Genomic DNA, 20,250 nt, shown 5'->3' on the forward strand with positions numbered 1-20,250 from the left:
GGGTTACTTCTGGCTCTATGCTCAGAAATTTCTCCTGACAGGCTTGGGGACCATATGGGATTACAGAATTCGAACCACTGTCCTTCTGCATGCAAGGTAAACGCCCTACCTTCATGCTATCTCTTTGGCCCCAACAACTTTTTATTTTAAATAAATAATTTTTCTGTAAGTTTACTTATCATTTTTACATTTTACATATTACAATTTACATTTTTAAATATTATATTTATCAAAGGAAATTAGTGATAACTTCTTAAACATGTATAAATAGTAGTAATAATATAAAATTCTAAAAAATTCCATTTTTAGTAGAGATGGAAATATGCTCCTTTATAATTATGACAAACTATTAGTTATGTTTGTGAAATACAAGCAACATGAGAAAAATCTGAGACAAAATCCGTTTTAGCAATTTCTTTGTGATATTATATTTTATGTACATGAGTACATTGTACATTGTTTCTGTTCTACTGAAGATTGTAGTTGTTGTCATCATTAATTTGGTTATATATTCATACCCAAAATTTAGCTTGTAGTTAAATATATTCTTATACATGAAAATTTTTAAATCTTTTAGAAAGTTATGAAATGTTTGCTTTCATAATTTTATATTTAATTTAATATTATTTTCATTTATTTAAAAGTTATTAAGCTAAATAAACTAGGGCAAATAAAGGCATTCAGGAGATAGTAACTTTGAAATTCCCCCCTCTGGTGGTCCAAAGCTCTGATGCCTTGTAATGACATAAAAATATTTCTCTGATATTGGGCGTTGTTTTGTAAAACAGGTGACAAGCAAAAGTATTAGCTTTAGAAACAAGAACTACATTCCTTTATCACTTAATGAACATATTTTTTATGATGAAGAAATTTATTTATTTATTTATTTTTTAATTTATTTAAACACCTTAATTACATACATGATTGTGTTTGGGTTTCAGTCATGTAAAGAACACCACCCATCACCAGTGCAACATTCCCATCACCAATGTCCTAAGTCTCCCTTCGCCCCACCCGACCCCCGCCTGTACTCTAGACAGGCTCTCCATTTTCCTCATACATTCTCATTATTAGGACAGTTCAAAATGTAGTTATTAATATATTTTATACATTTCAGTTTGTTAGTTAAGCTATTTTAAGTGATTTATAAACATTCATTATATGATAAGATGACCAATTCTTGGGATATTTGTTATACAAAACAGATGGAAAACTGTTCATTCATTCCACATACCTTAAATAATTTCACTTAATTTATATCTTAATTTTTCCTGACTAATATGGATACAGTATATTTGAATTTTATAAACAGTCTTCAAAAGCAGTAGATAGGGTGCTTGCCTTGCATGTGGCAAATTAGTGGATTTGATCCCCAAAACTTTCTTTTTTAATATAATTTTTATTTTGATCATAGTGGCTTACATATTGTTGAGAATAATATTATAGGTACATATCAACATAATATCAGGGGGATTCCCATCACAAATTATCCTCCCTATACCTCCGTTCCCATCCTCCCTCCCATATATTCCTCCCTCGCTCCCAGGGCTGCTAGAATATGTGGTCCCCTCTGAGCATAGTTTACTACTTAGTGATCCTACACCTGTTTTGGTCTTGGTACCTCCCTTGTTTCTTCCTCTAACTGGGAGGGGTTACTAGGTAGTTCCAATTATGTGGTTTTGTTTGAAGAAGAGAAAAGTAATAAACTGGGGTAAAAATCAAATATGCCGAAAATGGGCAGAGTCCTTCTAGAGGCTCTCATCATCGGTTTGAGAGTGGAAGGGGAAACAGAAGGTGAAATACCTCAACAGTACAGAAAGAAGTATCAAATAAAATATCCAGTTAGCACTCCAACAATAAAGATAAGCACCACATAAAAGCCATGGTCTTAAGATAAAAAACATGGCTGAGTACCTAAAGAAAAAGAAAAGAAGAAAATAAATAAATAAATATAAATGGAGACAACAACTTCAATAACCATACCAAAAATGAAGAAATCGACAAAACCTAAATAAATATAAAAAGAAAAAAAATGCTTTTTTTCCCTCTCCTTCACAGGCACAGTAAATATTGGGTCATTTGAAAAAAATTCCCTTGACCTAAGAGGTATAGGTTTTCTCCACCCTTGGAATATATTGTGATGGGATTAACTATAGACTCCGTTCAGGTTCATTTTACTCTCCCCTTGGTGCTTTCATGGTGTTTGGAAGACTTTCTGCTTTTGTCCTGGGGGTTGATAAAATCAGATCTCTGTATCTTGAGGATCTCAGTATCTGCACAGGTCAAGGGGATGAAACTTGTGATGAAACCTGTCTTTGTGGTTCTAGAAGTTCTGTTTCCCTCAGTGTCATTTTAATCCATCTTCTGTTTTTGGTGGCTCTTGGTCTTTGCGCTGATTCTTAGGATGGAGCCTATGATAGCGTCTTTTGTTGTGTTTCCAGAAGACTCATTCCGTTGCAATTGTCTCAGATGGATCTTTGGGAATGGGAGCTCATGGTTGTTGTGCAGGTCGTTAGCTCAAACCCTAGACTAGGGCTTTTTTTATTGGTCACAGGATACATACAGTGTCGGCTCATGGTTCTATCAGCCAGTCATTTGTAAATCGCGATCTTGGCTTTTGGACTGACCAAAGGGTGACAAGTCTTCTGATTTTGTCTTATCGTCAGCTGGAGGGGTAGGATAACCTGCTCTTAGGTCAAGTTGTTCTCATTTCCTTGTTGTCAAGATACCATATTAGAGCTGGCACTTGTTGGGAGTTCCACAGCATTGAGGGATGTCCCGGATGGGATTTGTTTCCTGTAGTTGTCATGAAGAACTGTGTCATTTCTATCTCTGGGATCCAAGGTTCAAGGCTGGATGGATGGTGTCTAATCACCTCGGGTATAAAATGGGTTATATATATATGAAACAAAGTTAAAAAAATGAAATAACAAAGTAATTAAAGGAACAAAATGATGCAAGAGACTATCTTACATTTGGAAAAGAGCAGGTAAAAAGGTAGTGAAATACAGGTCTTATACTTATACTGGAACTATACTGGAACTATAGGTTTCCCCATTGGTCATCACTTTTTTTTTGGTTTTGGGTCACACCGGCAGTGCTCAGGCTCCTGGATCCATGCTCATAAATCACTCCTGGCAAGCTCGGGGGACCATATGGGACGCCGGATTCGAAATGACGACCTTCTGCAATGAAGGCAAATGCCTTACCTCCATGCTATCTCTCTCTGGTCCCAGGTTTCCCCATTGTCTTTTGAGATTTTCTTGTGGTGCGTGTGTTCCGAGGCGCCTATATATCCCACACCCTGACCTTCTTGAGATTGGCAAAAGCTTTGTGGCAGGGAGGTCTTGGGAAGAGTTCTTGCTTTGGGGATACTTTTAGAGCTAAGTCCGGTTTCAAGTAACAGTCCCCATTAGAAAGAGGTTGTAAGGAAGGCACACAGCATGAGTCAGCAGGGGAGTTGGTTGCCTTTTCTTGCGTGGGGATGAGGTGTGGTTTAAACTTGCGTGTCCCCTTTGCTTGAGTGCTGGGTAACTGGATCGTTGGGGTAGGATGTCAGTCTTGATGCCTAATAGATTAAGAACTGAGGGTGAAGAGTTTTAATAAAGTGGGAAATCTGGATGGGATTGAGGGGTGAAGGGATAGTCGGATTTCTAAAGGGGAAAAGGGGAAAGTATATGTAAAAGGCAGGAAAGAAGAGAAGAGAAAATACACTAAAAAGAAAGAGAGAAGAAGAAAGAAAGAAGAAAAAGAAAAAAAGAAAGTAGTGAAAAGAGAGGAGAAAAGGGCAAGGAAATGTTAGTTTGCATGAATGTGTTCAATGAGTAGGAGGTGTAGAATAAGTCTGTAGGTCACAGTTGCTGCTTAGGTGTTCTAGCTGGTCACGTGCTTCAAGTCCTAAAAGAAGGTATAACCTAGAGATAAAGTGTATGTTAAAGAGTTTTCGCGGGACATTCTCGTAGTGCAAGCTAAGTATGGTAGCTCATGTGACTGGGCCCCGAGATGCCATCTTAGTTTGTCCACCCTTTGTATCTAAGAACGCCTGTGGACAGAAAAGCTGAGAGGTTATTTTAAATATAGTAAGATTAAGGTATTAAAACATATTTTTATGAGATGTTTCCATTGGAGTCAGTGATTTCCCATGGTATTCTTTACCTGTAATCCTGTATAAGATCCCTAAGGGATTATTATGGGCCTTTGTAGTAGAAGGCTGATTACATACCTGTTCTCTCTATGCTGCTGTATCTGCTTTGCTGGTTTCTTTGTGGTATAATGTGTAGTCAAGGGTTCTTTCATGTGTTTTGGGCACTGCTCCCCAGTGTATGTTGACTGTTACAGTGTTTAGAGTTTCTACACTGTTAAATCCTGTTATTTGATTTTTGAGTATTAGTTGTATATAAGGTGTATTTTCTAGGTGCTTCAGAATAGTGCTATCATTTTGTGTTTATCTTCGTCTTCTGACTTACTTTGTTTAGCATAATATGTTCTAGGTCCATCCACATTGCTGCAAAGTATATGATTGTATAATTTCTGACTGCCATGTAGTATTATATTGTGTATAGATACCACATCTTAATGATCCACTCCTCTGTTGTTGGACATCAAGGTTGGTTCCAAAACTTGGCTATTATACTGAGTGCTGCGATAAATAGTGGGGTGCACACATACTTTGGGAAGAATGTCCTTCCGACTTGGGGGTAGATAACTAGGAGAGCAATGGCTGGGTCAAATGGCAGCTCAGTTCTGAGTTCCTTGAGCACTCTCGAGACTGTTATCCATAAGGGTTAGACTAGGGGGCATTCCCACCAGTAGTGGATGTGAGTGCCTTTCATACCGCATCCCCGCCAACAGAGGCTGTTCCCATTATTTTTGATGTGAGCCATTCTCACTGGTGTAAGTTGGTACCTCATTGTTGTTTTGATTTGGATTTCTCTGATGATGACTGAAGGTGAGCATGTTTTCATGTATATGTTGGCCACCTTTCGGTCTTCCTTCGAGAAGCGTCTATTCATTTCATCTTCCCATTTTTATGCCTTTATTTGGTTTTGGGGAACTCAGCTTTCTGAGTGTTTTGTATATTCTGGATATCAGCCCTTAATCTGATATGTTGAGTGAAAAAATTTTTTACCAGTCAGTTAACTGTCTTCTTGTGTTATGTAGGGTTTCTTTTGCCATGCAGAAGCTTTTTAGTTTGATGTAGTCCCATATGTTTATATTTGACACTAAAGTTCTTGCCATTGGTGTTCCATCCTCAAAGACCTTTTAGATATATATAGGCCTTTGAGTGTTCTACCTACTTTATTCTCTATAAATTTTATAGATTCAGGTCTAATTTCGAGGTCTTTTATCCATTTTGAGTTGATTTTTGTATAAAAAGTGAGCTATGGGTCAATTTTGAATTTCTTACATGTGGTTTTCCAGTTGTACTAACACCATTTGTTGAAAAGACTTTCTTTGTTCCATTTCAATTTCTTGGCTCTTTTGTCAAATATTAGTTGACTGTATATCTGGGGCTTATGTCTAGAAATTCTGTTCTAATCCACTGGTCTGAGGCTCTGTCCTTGTACGAGTACCATGCTGTTTTGATCACTATGGCTTTATAGTATAGATTCAGGATAGGTAGCGAGATGCCACCCAGCTTCTTGTATTTTAGTATGTGTTTGGCTATCCTGGGTCTTTTGTGGATCCAGATGAATTTTATGATTTTTTGTTTTAATTCTTTAAATAATGATGTCTGAATTTGCATTGGTATTTCATTGAATCTATATAGAGTTTTTGGTAGGATAGTCATTTTGACTATGTTGATTCTACCTACCCATGAGCATGGGATGTTCTTCCATTTTCTTAGATCCTCTTCACTTTCTTTCTGGAGTGTTATGAAGTTTCCCTGGTATAGGTAAAGTTGATTCCTAGGTACCTTATATTTTTGGATACTATTTTAAATGGAGTTGTATTTTTGATCTCTCTCTCTCCTCAACTTTATTATTTGTGTAGAGAAACGCTACTGTCTTTTGTGTATTGACTTTGTAGCCAGCCACTTTGCTGTATTGGTTAATTGTTTCTAGGAGTTTTACTGTGGACTCTTTAGGGTTTTCGATGTATATCATCATATCATCTTCAAAAAGAGATAGTTTGAGTTACTCTTTCCCAAGTTGGATTACTTTGATTCCCGTCTCTTGTCGAATTGCTATTGCTAAAACTTCTAAGATTATATTGAATAAGATGGAGAGAGTGGACAGCCTTGCTTAGTTCCTGAGTTTAGTAGAAATGCTTCTAGTTTTTCGCCATTAACGACAATGTTGGCTGTGGGCTTTTCATAGATAGCTGTAACTATCTTGAGGAAGGTTCCCTCTAACCCTATTTTGCTGAGTGTTTTCAATATGAAAGGGTGTTGGATTTTGTCAAACGCCTTCTCTGCATCGACTGATAAGATCATGTGGTTTTAGTCTTTCTTGTTGTTTGTTTGATGTATGATGTTGATTGATTTGCATAAGTTGAACCAACCTTGCATTCCTGGGATGAAGCCCACTTGGTCATGTTGTATGATCTTTTTGATAAAGCGCTGGATTCGGTTTGCTAAAATTTTGTTTAGAATCTTTACATCTATGTTCATTAGTGAGATTGGTCTGTACTTATATTTCTTGGTGGTGTCTTTGCCATCTTTGGGAATGAGTGTGATATTAGCCTCATAAAAGGAGTTGGGGAGGATTCCTGTTTCTTCAATGGTTTGAAAGAGCCTGTGGAAAAGTGGTAGTAAGTCTTCTGGGAATGTTCAATAGAATTTGCCTATAAATCCAACTGGACCTGGACTTTTCTTCTTAGGGAGTTTCTTAATTACATCTTCAATTTCCTCTGAAGTAATTGGTCTGTTTAGGCTTTCTAGTTCTTCTTTATCCAGTCTCGTAAGATGGTATTTTTCCAGGAATCTGTCGATTTCTACTGGGTTCTCTAGCCTAACTGAGTATAATTGTTTATAATATGATCTCATGATATGTTGTATTTCTTGGGGTTCTGTTGTAATCTCTTTCCTTTCATTTGTGATCCTACTGATTTGGGTATTTTCCCTCTTTTATGGTGAGTTTTGCAGTCGTTTGTCTATATTGCTTATTTTTTCAAAAAACCAACTCCTGGTCTCATTGATTTTTTGTATCGTTTTCTTAGTTTTTATGTTGTTTATTTCTGCTCTGGTTTTTATTATTTCTTGCCTTCTGGTTGTGGTTGGATGTCTTTACTGCTGTTGTTTCAATTCCTTGAGGTGATCCTTTAAACTGTTGGTTTTGTCGTTTTCCTATTTCTTGACATAGGCCTGTATTGCTATGAGTTTCCCCTAATTACTTCTTTTGCTGTGTCCCACAGATTTTGACAGGTTGTCTCTTCATTACCATTTGTCTCAAGTAATCTTTTTATTTCTTCCTTGATTTGCTTTTTGATCCAGCTGTTGTTGAGCAGCATGCTGTTTAATCGTTAGGTATTAGTCTTTCTCCATTGCTTCTTCTTGTAGTCAATTTTGACCTCTGTTGCATAGTGATTTGATAGGATGCTTCTAATGATCCTTACATTTGTGATCTTATATAGGTTAGTTTTGTATCCTAGGACATGGTCTATTCTGAAGAAGGTTCCATGTGGGCTTGAGAAGAATGTGTATTCTGTTTTCTGGGGATGAAGGGTCCTATAAACATCTATTAGCCCTAGATCTTCTAATTTTTCATTTAAGGCTCCTATTTCTTCGCTATTTTTCTGTTTGGTGGATCTGTCCAGTGGTGATAGTGGAGTATTGAGATCTCCTACAATTATCACGTGTCCCTTCATGTGTTTCTCCAGGTTTGCAAACAGTTGCCTCATATATTTTGCTGGCTCTACATTAGGTGCATAAATATTGACCAGGGTTAGTACTTCTTGATCTAATGTTCTCCTGATAAGTAAGTAGTGTCCCTCTTTGTCCCTGATCACTTTTTTGAGATTGAATGGAATTTGGTCTGATATAAGAATGGCTGTCCTTGCTATTTTTTGTTTTCTATTAATTTCTGTCCTTTTATTCTGAGCCTGTGCTTGTCCTGTAGTTGTAGGTGTGTTTCTTGCAGGCAGCAGAAGTCTGTTTTATGTTTTCTAAACCAGTTCTCTACTATGTGTCTCTTAATGGGAGAGTTTAGTCCGTTAACATTTAGGGAGATTATTGACAAAGAGGACTGTTGTGTAGTTGTGTTGTGTAGGGTAGTTATTACAATCGGGGGTTTGGATTGTATAATTCGTCTCTTAGTAGGTCGTTTAGGATTGGTTTTGTTTGCGCAAATAATGCAAGCTCGTTTTTGTTTGAGATTGTTTTTATTCTGCCCTCCCATATGAATGAGAGTTTTGCTGGAGATTGGACCCTAGGTTGAAAGTTTCTTTCATTCAGGCATTTAAATAAGTCATTCCACTGTCTTCTTGCTTGAATTATTTCAAATAGGAGATCTGGTTTGATTCTTATGTCCCTTTCTTTGTATTTGAGGGTTTTTTCCTCCCTTATTGCTTTAAGGAGATCATCTTTCTCTTTGTTTTTTTGCCATTTGGATTACTATATGTCTTGATGTTGCTTTGTTAGGGTCTATTTTATTAGGGACTTTCTTCACTTCCTGGATTTGCACTGAGTCTTCTTTCCAGATGGTGGGAAAATTTTCTGTTAATATTTACCTGACTACTTGATCTTCCCCTTTTCCTGTTTCCTCCCCTTCTCGTATATCCACAATTCTTAGTTTATTTCTTTTGTCTTTGTTCATTAGATAGTGGACTTTTCCTTCCAGTGCTTTGCCTTTTATTTCCTTGCTGGCTTCTTGGTCATTTTTTTGTTTGCCGTTTTTTTTGAGTTCTTCAATGTGCTTCTCCAACTGTGTGATCCTGCTCATATGGCTTGTTATATTGTCTTTTAACTCCTTTATTGCCCTGTGTATAGAATCTCTCATATTCTTTGACAGTTCTTTTTTAATTGGCTGATATTTTTCCTCCGTGGATTTCTTATATTCCGTGGCTAGCATTTCCTTCATTTCCTTAATCAAGGCTTTCATTTTGTTCTTCATGGCTGCTTTTAAGTCTTCCAATGGATCTGTGTTTTGGTGGACTTGGAAACTTGCTAGGTTTTCTCTTCGTATCTCCAGATGTTAAGGTTCTCCTTAATTTACCCATATTTCTTTGCATTTATTGGTGTGGCTTGGAGTTCAGTGCCTTCCGAGTGCTTTTGCACTCTGTGGCATGGGGATGGGTCCCCTCCCTGACAATGGTTCTAGAGGAGTCTGTTGGGTGAGCTCGCTGAGCTTTGGCTCCTCCTATGCTCTCTAGTAGGGCCTGGTCTGATTTTTCCTTTTGTTGGCAGCTAGTGCAGTTCTGCTCCTGGCCACAATGTTGGAGGGCACTGTTGTGCCTAGCTCCCTGTCCTCCCTCCTTTCCCTGGGAGTCAGTGGAGCTCCACCCCCTCCGAGCCTCAGCTGAGGAAATTCCCTCAGCCTAACCCACCTGGTCTTCTCTCTTCACCCCTGGGGGTCTCAGGTCCACTCCAAGGCTCAAGGGGGCAGGGTGTTCTAGGATACCCCAAAGTCCTGGGAGTAGACCAAATCTCACCCAGTCTATAAGCTCTAGACCTTCCCAGAGGTACAGAGTGGGTCAGGCGCAGGGTTCTCTGGGTGCCCATGTGGGGAGGTGGCTGGGTGTTGCACTCGCCCTGTCTGCAGTCCAGTCGGTGGTCCCTGAATTCTGGCAGGGGTCTGGCGCCCATCTGGAGAGGTGGCCAGATGGCCAGCGCACTCACCCTGCCTGGAGTCGGGTTGAGAGGGGTCCCTGGGGTCGGGTGCCCACATGGGGAGGTGGCCGGGTAGCAGGCACACTCACCCTGCCTAGAGTCGGGTAGGGGGTTCCTGGGGGTGTGGCATGGGGCTATTGCAGAGCGCCCTCAAAGCTTTCTATGGTTACCATAAGTGATCCCTAAGCAAAGAGCCCTAAGTAAACTGTGAGCATTGCCTGGTGTTGTCCCAAACAAACAAACAAACAAAAGACTTTACATTTTCTAATTCATAAATCAATATCCAAAATTAACAGTTTTTAAAATAAATATTTTTAAATTTTTCTTGCTATTCTCTTTGTTCTGTAATGTCTGAAAATAATGTAATCAAATGTACCATAATAGAACAGAGAGAAATATTAAGTGAGTTAATTAACTCAGTTTAGTCAATTTCACAAATTGATATAAAGAGCAAAGCAAAAATAGGTGAATTTGGTGAAGGAAGAAGAAAAATTTAGTTTTTTTAACGCTTTAATTGGAGAGCCCGTTATTTATCTCATTAAATATAACTCACAGACAATATGAATCAGAAGCTCAAGAGAATTGAAACTGAGGCCTGAGTAGGTCAATTGCTATGGGAAAGTACTTTAATTTTAATGTATTAACACAATGAAATACTATTTATCTATTAAAAATGACAATTTGTAACAGATGGAATTGGAATGTTTTATAAAAAGTAAAGTAAAAAATCCATAACAGAAAATGTTGCTTATATGACAAAAATAAAGAAACAATAAAAGAGATTAGAAAATTTTCAATGCAAACAAGACAGCAAAATCAATAGTACTGGCAACTATCACCAAGGAGACTTGGTGATAGAAAAAAAGTAAATAGCTTTGGAATGACAATAGAATACTGAAATACCCAAGGAAAGATTTAAATAGTAGCTTTGCAATTGTAAAATAACCACTTCAATAGTCCTGTAAGTTACATCGACAAAATAATTACCAAAAATATTATAACATATTGAGTGAACTATGATTATCTTGAAAGAATCTGAGTTTGGCAAGCTTTCACTTCCTATTGCCATTTCTTATTCTTTATTTCCATTTATTTTTATTTATCCCTTTCTTCTATTTATCCTTCCTTTCTTCTCTTATTCTCTTTTTGATTAGTTTTCTATTAACATACATTTTTAAGTTCTGGGGAAAATGTAATAATATTACATTATAATTAAATTATTTTACAATTACTTAAAGTTATTAAAAAGGAATTATAGAATGAAAGTACATACAATAATTTTTCTCTTAAGAATAAAGATGGGCATATACTCTCCTAAACAATATGAACAATATAGTTAAGATTTCTGGTGATGGTAAGATATATTGGACTTGTTCATATTTAATGTCTTATTTTCTAATATTTGAGATAAGCTCATAGGAGAAATAGGAAGAAAAGAGAGGAAAATATAAACAATGTTAAAAATATAGGAAAGAAAATAAGAGAGATAAAATATATAAGAATTTAACTAAGATTATAGATTTGAAATTTAGTTTTATGACAAAGATAGGTTATTTTAGCAAGAGTTGTCAGAAGACCCACCTCATCAAGGAAGAAGGATAAACTTTGTGTTGATCTGACAGTGTACTTTATGTAATGAGGATCAATTGAGCAAGACAGTCATAATTATTGCCAAAAGGGAAGTATAAACATGTATAGAAGTTAAGAATTTAGTTGAAGTAAATTAGGACAAAAAGGAAGAATCTAGGAATCCAAAACCTCAATAAGTTCAAAGCACTAGTCTTGACAAACAAAGAACACAAATATTCTCAAAAAACAAACAAACAAAAGAAACTACTGAAAAATAGGCCCAATAAAAGCAATTTAACCTTGTTGACAGATCTTGGTATAGCCTATGATCAGTGACTTGGAAGAAGTAGAAAAATGCTTAAACATATACTAACCCATTTTGAATTAACTATATTTTGCCATTTTTAATTAATCAAGGAATTAAAGGCAAAAGAAAGACTTGAAATGATGACATCAAGAAATAGTGGAGTGGAAATTTTTAATTTTCCTCTCCCCCACAATAACATGTTCTCAGAAAAAAATCCACACACATTCCGTTTGTGGGAAATCTAAAGATGAATTTAAGTCTTCTAAAATATTCCAGGAAAATTCAAAACAAGTTCACCTAATTTAGTAGAGGCATTCCTCTTGCTGGAACTTTATCTTCAAAAGGCAATAGAATCAAAAGGAAATTCATTAGTTCTCAGTTTCTCATGGGGAATGATGAGATTTGGTTCTGTTGAGAGCTTCAACTTTTGTTGAAGTGGTTCCCCAGAGGACTTGTTTCTGCCTTTTAAAATAAGAAATAAATGTTTTATGAAAACACTTTACTAAGGAATATAAAGTAAAGAAGCATCTGATATTTCTGATTTTTAACCCAATGTTTATTTTTAAAATGTATTGAGTATACACAGGGCCTTATATCCTTGAACAGGAAAACTGAAGGAAAGCAATCATTCTCCTCCATTTGTATACCCTACCTTACTTCTAAAGGCAAATTTATTAAACATATTCACTCCTAATTGATTTCTACAGTTATATTTATCTATATAGATATATTCTTAAATATTTTGTCATCAATTTGTGACAATCTGTTAAGTCTTATTTATTTTTTTTAATTTTTTTATTTTTAATTATGAGAACAAGGATGCAAAGAAAGAGGACACGGTAAAGTTACAGTGGAAGGACAGTCACCCATAACATAATTCTCAGAAGTCCCCTTGCTGATATCTTAACTTTGAAATTTCAGCCAAAGAACATTAAGATAAACAAGACAGAATCCATGTACAATTACTTTGTCCCTCAAGTCCCCAGATTGTGACACATTATAATATTTCTTAACAGCACACAAGGCAATCTAAAGCCATAAAATTTACGTAACTCCTTAAACATTACAGGCATAGTATATTTTTACATTTCCATATACAGGCATATTAGCTTAAGTTAACCTCAAATTTTAAGTGGGTTCTTTTTAAGGATTAGAGTCAAAGGAACACAGTAAAAATGGTGTTAGAGTGGCAATTGTTGTTTGCATAGGCCCACCAAAATATGAGGGACATGGAAAGAAATAACCTTGGCCTAAATACAAAGAGACCCGACCCCTGAAGTTTCCTGGCACAAGACCAACTCTAGGCTCCAGGCAAGCTAGATCGTCCAATCCAAGACATTGTCTGTAGTGCCAACACACTTTTATTTTTCACACAGTCTCTGTTGTTGGTATCATGTTTCTGTATTAAAGATCCTGAAATCTGCATATCCTACATTGACGTCAGGATGTGGAGCGTCCTCTCCTTTCACCTCACAATCAAAGGGCAATGCAGGGAGCCCTGTCCTGTAAGCAGGTCGTTGTTGTTATTAAGTCTTCTCAGTGTTAAGGGAAGTCTCTTGAGCAGATCGATGTCTGAGCAGTGTAGGGTCTTCCGTGGTAGAGGATTGCTTCCAGGTGATGTTATAGACCAGCCTGGATGTTTCGTGGATGGCTTCCCTGGTTCAGGGGTGAATGTAAATGCCCTTTCTTCTGAGGTCTGTGCCAGGTCGTTATGTCAATGTACAGGGTGTAAGGTCCCTTTGCACTACAAGATTTGTGTGTTCCAATCTCTATTAGATAGGATCTTATTTGTATGTATAGTATTTTCCCATTTTAATGTGCCTATGCAAAAAAGAAGCAATGCCACGTGGTGTTATTGGTGCATATGGGGGCCATAAGAACAATTCCAACAATTCCCATGATATGGTTCAATCATAAGCATTAAACTCGGGGACTCTTTCACCAAAATTCCTTGTTAAACAGCTCAAAAAGAGAATATAAAAAATGGTTAGAATCGTCACTGTATAAGACAACATTTAGTAAGAATTATAGCTGTCAGAGAAATAACACAAAATATTCTAAAGAAATACGTGTCTATTTTATGTATCTTGAAACAGTTTGGGGTTGTTACACACAATGCACAGCTTTGGACTGTGATTAGGATTGTACACTACTGAAGTTAAAAAGAGTAATGTAGGTTAGTGACGTTTGGGAGGGGGTTAGAGAGTTAAGGAGTAAAAAAGTGATTTGTAGGAGTGTGGGAAAGGGCAGAATACAAAAGGAACATTCTGGATATGCAAAACATAACATAAGAATAAGGAATATTCTTAATACATGAAGTATGCGCGGGGGCGTGAGCCCCCTCACGGTTCTGTAGTTTTTGGATGCATAGGAAGGAATTTCTCACCCCCTCCCCCCAGGGCCCGATTAACCAGGCGTGGCCCTGAAGACCCGCCTGGTGTGGGGAGGAATCTTGTTCCCCTGGACTAAGTGGTCAGCCCAGGGTATCTGTGGCTGTCTGTCCTGCCCAGAGCCCCCAACATACCAGTCAAACACACCCAGAAATCCTGGCATGCAGAGTGTTCTGAGCCCAGCCGTCTAAATACTTTTGATATCCTGAATGATTTGAAGTAGCAAAATAACCTTTATTTTTTCTTGATTTCCTGGAAATATAATATTAGAATACACTCTAGGTCTTAGTGTTCAAACCAGAAAATCATGCATAGTGGTAGAAAATATGCTCCTAAAATTTTGAAATACTACAATCTAATTTCTTTTTTTTTTGTTTTGTTTTGGGGGCTACACTTGGTGATGCTCAGGGGTTACTCATGGCTATGTACTCAGAAATAGCTCCTGGCTTGGGGGACCACATGGGACGCTGGGGGATCAAACCACAGTCCATCCTACGCTAGTGCCGGCAAGTCAGACGCTTTACAGCTTCATGCCACATCTCAAGGATTTTTATCGTTAATGTTTTACATGGTTGTATAGAGTGCGAGCCTTCCCATTTCTCATCAGAGGAAATAGTTTCCAAAATATTTTTTGTCAGTTTAACATATTATTTATATTAATTTGTAACAAACTTGTTTCTTGTAGTTTTTACAACTGGGACAATCAAACTGCTGTGTGGAATTCAACTTCCAATTATCAAGTGATATCTGATAATCCAGAAGGTTTACTCTTCAGGTACAAAAGAGATAGAAAAACTCTTAATGTGGACCCAAAAGTAAGCATGTTTTTATCTATCTATCTATCTATCTATCTATCTATCTATCTATCTATCTATCTATCTATCTATCTATCTATCTATCTATCTATCTATCTATCTATCTATCATCTATCTATCTATCTATCATCTATCTATCTATCTATCTATCTTTCTATCTATCTATCTATCTATCTATCTATCTATCTTTCTATCTATCTATCTATCTATCTATTATCTATCTATGATCATCTATTTTTTAATCTTATTATATTTCTTCTGATATTCTAAAATCTATTGTATATGTGAAATGCTTAAAAGTTTTTAATTTGGGAAGGAAAAATATTGAAATTTAGAGCATGTTCCATTCATAAAATTTTCTAAAACTAAATAAAGTATCAGAAACTAACATATTATGGAGGGGGATTTAAATAAACCTCAAAATTGGGAAATTTGTCCATGCCAAGCAGCTGAAATAGATCATGAAGCCAGAATCTGTTAGGTGATACCATATTTCTTTTGTTTGTTTGTTTTGTTTTGTTTGGGGGCCATACACAGTGAGCTCAGGGGTTACTCCTGGCTATGTGCTCAGAAATCACTCCTGGCTTAGGGGACCATATGATATGCTGGGGGGATCGAACTGTGTTCAGTTCTAGGTTAACCTTGTGCAAGGCGAACACCCTACAGCTGTGTCACCACTCCGACCTCCCCCATATTTCATCACATAATTATAGGAGTTATTTTTCTAGTCCAAAAGCTAATTATCAACCTTTAGTTGTATAATTGTAGACATTGTATAATTTTTTTAAGTAATCCTGGCAAAATTTTTAAAAAGCTTCATAATATGATACAACCCATATTTTTTTTGCAAAAGTATTTGGCATAACATCCCTAGTGAATATACAGTGAAATATGGGTATGAATGGAATAGAAGCCAAATTGGATTCATTAATAGGAGAGTATTTGAGTTAGGTTGTAAAAACATTTCCCAACTCTTCAGAAATTCAATATGAGAAATAAAAATAATGTGTACATATCTAGTTAGCACAGTTTCTCATAAAAAAGTGCCCAGTAATTACATACTGGAAAAATAGATTCTTTCCTTATAATCAGACGCAGCTCTAAATATTAGATAACACAAAATAGTGAGTCAAACAGAATAGAAAATTCTTTCATTCCCTTATGTGATTCTACAAAGTGATAATCCAAAGTTGAAATGGCATCCCCTCAGTCATATGCAAGGGCTGGATACATATTTAACCAAAACAACCACTTTCTGAACAAGAAACATGGAGACAGGCAAGAGAGTATAAAGAACTAGTTAGTCTCTTTGGCCTTTAAGGTTCTTCTTTTAAATCTACCACATAAATGTTTAGGGTTCCATGGAAGGAATTTTGTCATATGGCTATATTTGAGAACCTGGAAAAATGTAATTTTTATTCACAAAATCATACTCTAGAGAGTGTGGAGTTTGGGAAAAGGAAAGTGAGTTTTGGTAAACAAAGCCGGTTCTGATACAAAGCAATTTCTTTCAAAATAACACAAATTTGAGGGCCTGGATAGTACAGTGACTAGATCACTTGTCTTACATACAATTGACCTAAGTTTCCTCCCGGGCATTATAAATGGTCACTGGAGTCCTGTCTGGAGAGATCTGTGAGTGCAGATTAACAAAAGAAAAACACATTTTTTTGTGTGTATCTCAGGTATTCTTTTAGCAAATGAGGGACTCGTCCAGAAAATCATTATGGCCCCAAATCTTTGTGAATACCAGAGAAGTTTTCAGCACAACTTCACTCCAGTGGTGCGTGTTATCATAAATGCATGTCAAATGTTATCTGTAAAGTCAAAGTTACCGACATGTAATAAATAACTTTCAGAGTTTTTTCTTTTAAAAAGCTAAACTATGTATATAAGAAAAGATAGAAAATTATTAATAGCTTTATTAAAATGTGTAAAACATTTTGGAGTCATTTTTGAATGATATCACACTTAAGTTATTTTAACTGATGACACAGACATACGTAAAGAATTTATGTCATGATTTATAGTGTACAATCTTTGAGAAAATACTAAATGCAAGCTGATAACTTTGAAATATTTTTAACATAATTACTGATGATATTTAAAAGACCTAAATTATATAAGGCGAAATATAGCACTTCTCTTTTTTTCTGCAAAATATTTCTACTTAATTCAAAATATTTTAATAACTCTAAAGGGAAAGTATTACCAAAACTTGGAGAAAAAATAAAGATATGGCTAATTACTGATAAGGATAAATTATTATTTGATGAATTTTAATCACTTTCTTTAAGTTTTATGCTAATTTTAGTGATAAAATTTATAATCAACTTATTAGATAAAAATTTAGGTCTTTTTCTTGCTATAAATTAATGCCTGTAAGACATATTCTAGATCTTCTTTGGGTAATAATCAAAGCTGGTCGTCCAGTCAAAAATACGGTAAATTTTGAGTCATCTGAACCAAGTAGGCAGCCTTTGTGACCCTAATATAGGAGTTTTATAAAACACAGTTATTTTTATTTAATAATTTCTTTATTTAAGCACCATGGTTATAACATGTAAGCATGGTTATAAACATGTTTTACTCATAAAATAAACACTAATTCTTTCACCAGTATAAATTTCTGCCACCAATATTCCCCATTGCTTTCCTCCCCCATCCCCTGCCTGACTTCGAGACAGGCATTGTAGCTTGCTTTCTCTCTATAATTGTCAAGGTAGTTGTTAGTGTGATTATTGTTCTAACTGCACTTTATAGTAAGCTTCATATCATGGGCTTGTCCTTCAGGCCCTCATCTCTTTTGACTTTGGGTATTATTACTCTATTCTCTTTTATTTTTCTTAAATGCCACAGATGAATGAGACTATTCTGTGTTTATCTCACTTTCTCTGACTTATTTCACTCATCATACTAGTCTTCATGTCCATTCATGTATAGGCAAATTTTATGACTTTATTTTTTTTCCTAATAGCTGCATAGTATTCTATTGTATAGATGTGCCACAGTTCCTTTAGCCACTCATTTGTTTATGGGCAAAACATCTAACACCATAAAAAATGGAGAGAAGAAAAGAATAGATATTTCCTTAAAAAAGAAATACGGATGGCCAAGAAACACATGAATAAAATGCTCCACGTCACTAGTAATCAGGGAGATGCAAATAAAAACAACAATGATACAGAGATTTTCACACATTACATAAAGTAAGAGCAACCACGGCTGGCATATATGTGAAGAGTAAGGAACTCTAATTCACTGCTGGTGGGAATGGTGTCTAGTCCATCCTTTCTGGAAAACAATATGAATATTCCTTAAAAAAATTGGAATTTGAGCTCCCATATGGTCCAGCAATACCACTAATAGGATTATACCCTAATAATGTCCTCTGCACTCCTATGTTAATTGCAGCACTATTTACAATAGCCAGAAACACAGTTTTTAAGAAGCCTATCACATTAAATTTGCAGCTGTATTTGCAAACATTTTTCCTCAAATACAAATTTTCTCAGTCTTCTCAAGCATAATTAAGACATTTTAAATAAAACGAAATACAAATAAAATTAGCACGAGTCTACATAATTTCACATGTCCACCTTTTCAAGGAGTCATGGTTCTTTCATGTTTATTGTTTCATTTGACGTTTCTAATATATATACAGAAGAATCAGAAGAATCAAGAAATAAACCGATGATTCAAGTTTTAAAAACATATTCTTTAAATAAGAATTAAATTTTAGAGCCAGAGAAATAATACAGTAGGTAAGATTTGCCTTTCATCTAACTGATCCAGGTTCAATTTCTGACCAATAATGATTTCTGAATGCAGAGCTAAGAGTAACCCCTGAGTATGCTGGTTGTGGCCCAGAAACCAAAACAAAACAGTAATTTTTTTTTATTTGGGGTGCTATACCCGCTGGTGCTCAGAACTTACTCTGGTTCTGTCCTTAGGTCTTACTCCTGGCTCTAAACTCATGGATCACTCCTGCTTATGCACAGGGGTAGAATAATGTGATATGGGGTTCAAACCCAGGTCAGCAAAGTGCAATGCAAGCACTCTAAATACTATACTATTTTTCTGGCCCCAAATTACATTTCTTACTTAGTATTTTTCAAAATATTTTTGATTAAACATCTAAGAGATACCTCCTTGTTCCTACACAACTAAGATATTGTAAGACTACGACCCAACGTCTTTTTCAATAATCTCTTTAAAATAATTTATGATTAAAATTAAGAAGGTGAGGATAAATGAAAGATGAAAATCGTTATAAAACGGCTTTGTCAATTTTGTTCATCACAGATGTAGAGTCATTAGTTCTGAAGTGCGGTTCCCATGAAGCATAGTTGTTTGTGAATGGTAACAGTGGAAAAAAGAAAATTGTGCAGGTCTTAGAACAAGTAACATGAGTTCATTGGTTAAGAAATTCCAAATGCAATAAGAGTTTGGTTGCATTGAAAACAGGACCACTGGCTTTAACTTCCCTGCAGCTGTATGACATCTGGAATAAATAACGCAAGTTTCTATTTTTGAGTGAAGAATGCTTGTCTGAGTGATTCACACCCACCAAAATATTTCCAGTGTATTATCTTTAGAAGGATTGAGTGGAAGCACTTTGCATGCCTTCCTTTCATTATCTGGGCAAATGGGGGTGGGGAATTTTTCTTTTGCTTTTAACAACCATTAACTATGAGGTTGTTTGCTGTGAGTCAACATAATTGTGGTGATCCAAAACCATCAGAGATCTTCTAATGAGAGTTATAGACAATACAAATAGTTAAAATAGAAAAAAAAAAACACATCTTTAGTTATGCTACCTTGTTTCCTCTCCCTTCCTCCATTCTCTGTTTATGAAAACCCATCACCTAAAAAAAAATCAGTTGGTTTGGTTGGTAACTATAATATCCATGGAATGATTGAATTCATATGCACAAAAGTAATGCCATACATAATTGCATGGTGAAGAGTGAATTATATTACTGATATATGACATAGCCAGAAAAAAAAGGAAAAATATAGTAACTTCACTAAATTTCAATTTTATTAATTGATTTTTAAAAACATAAAAAAGAAAATCAGTAAAAACAGCTACTGTGGCTACGATTTTAAGTTTTTGGAAGTTAAACAGAAATTTTTAATATTGATATGTGCCTTCAATTCTCTGTACACAGTTAAGGAGTATGTAATTTAAAATATACAAAATTAAGACTGTAAAATTAGAATATGTTTTACATTCATGAACAAATTGTCTCAAAACAGACTAAATGTTAGGGCATTTGCCTGGTACGCAGCTGACCCAGGATGGACCTGGGTTTGATTTCTGGCATCTCATATGGTCCCCTGAGCCAGGAGCGATTTCTGAGCACAGAGCCAGGAGTAACCCCTAAGTGCTGCCGG

At 35.9% G+C, this 20,250-nt stretch overlaps 1 protein-coding gene across 2 annotated transcripts in view; it reads left to right on the forward strand.

Annotated features, from left to right (window-relative positions):
* Positions 1 to 20,250, forward strand: part of CFAP299 (cilia and flagella associated protein 299) — a 569,122-nt gene that overhangs the window by 522,673 nt on the left and 26,199 nt on the right. For both annotated transcript variants that reach the window (XM_049790296.1, XM_049790297.1), the window contains one exon: positions 14,721 to 14,850. In XM_049790296.1, coding sequence (XP_049646253.1) covers positions 14,721 to 14,850 — 130 coding nt within the window. The remainder of the gene's footprint in view (positions 1 to 14,720; positions 14,851 to 20,250) is intronic.

Source organism: Suncus etruscus, chromosome 16 (genome assembly GCF_024139225.1).
Source record: "Suncus etruscus isolate mSunEtr1 chromosome 16, mSunEtr1.pri.cur, whole genome shotgun sequence".
Classification (NCBI taxonomy): domain Eukaryota; kingdom Metazoa; phylum Chordata; class Mammalia; order Eulipotyphla; family Soricidae; genus Suncus; species Suncus etruscus.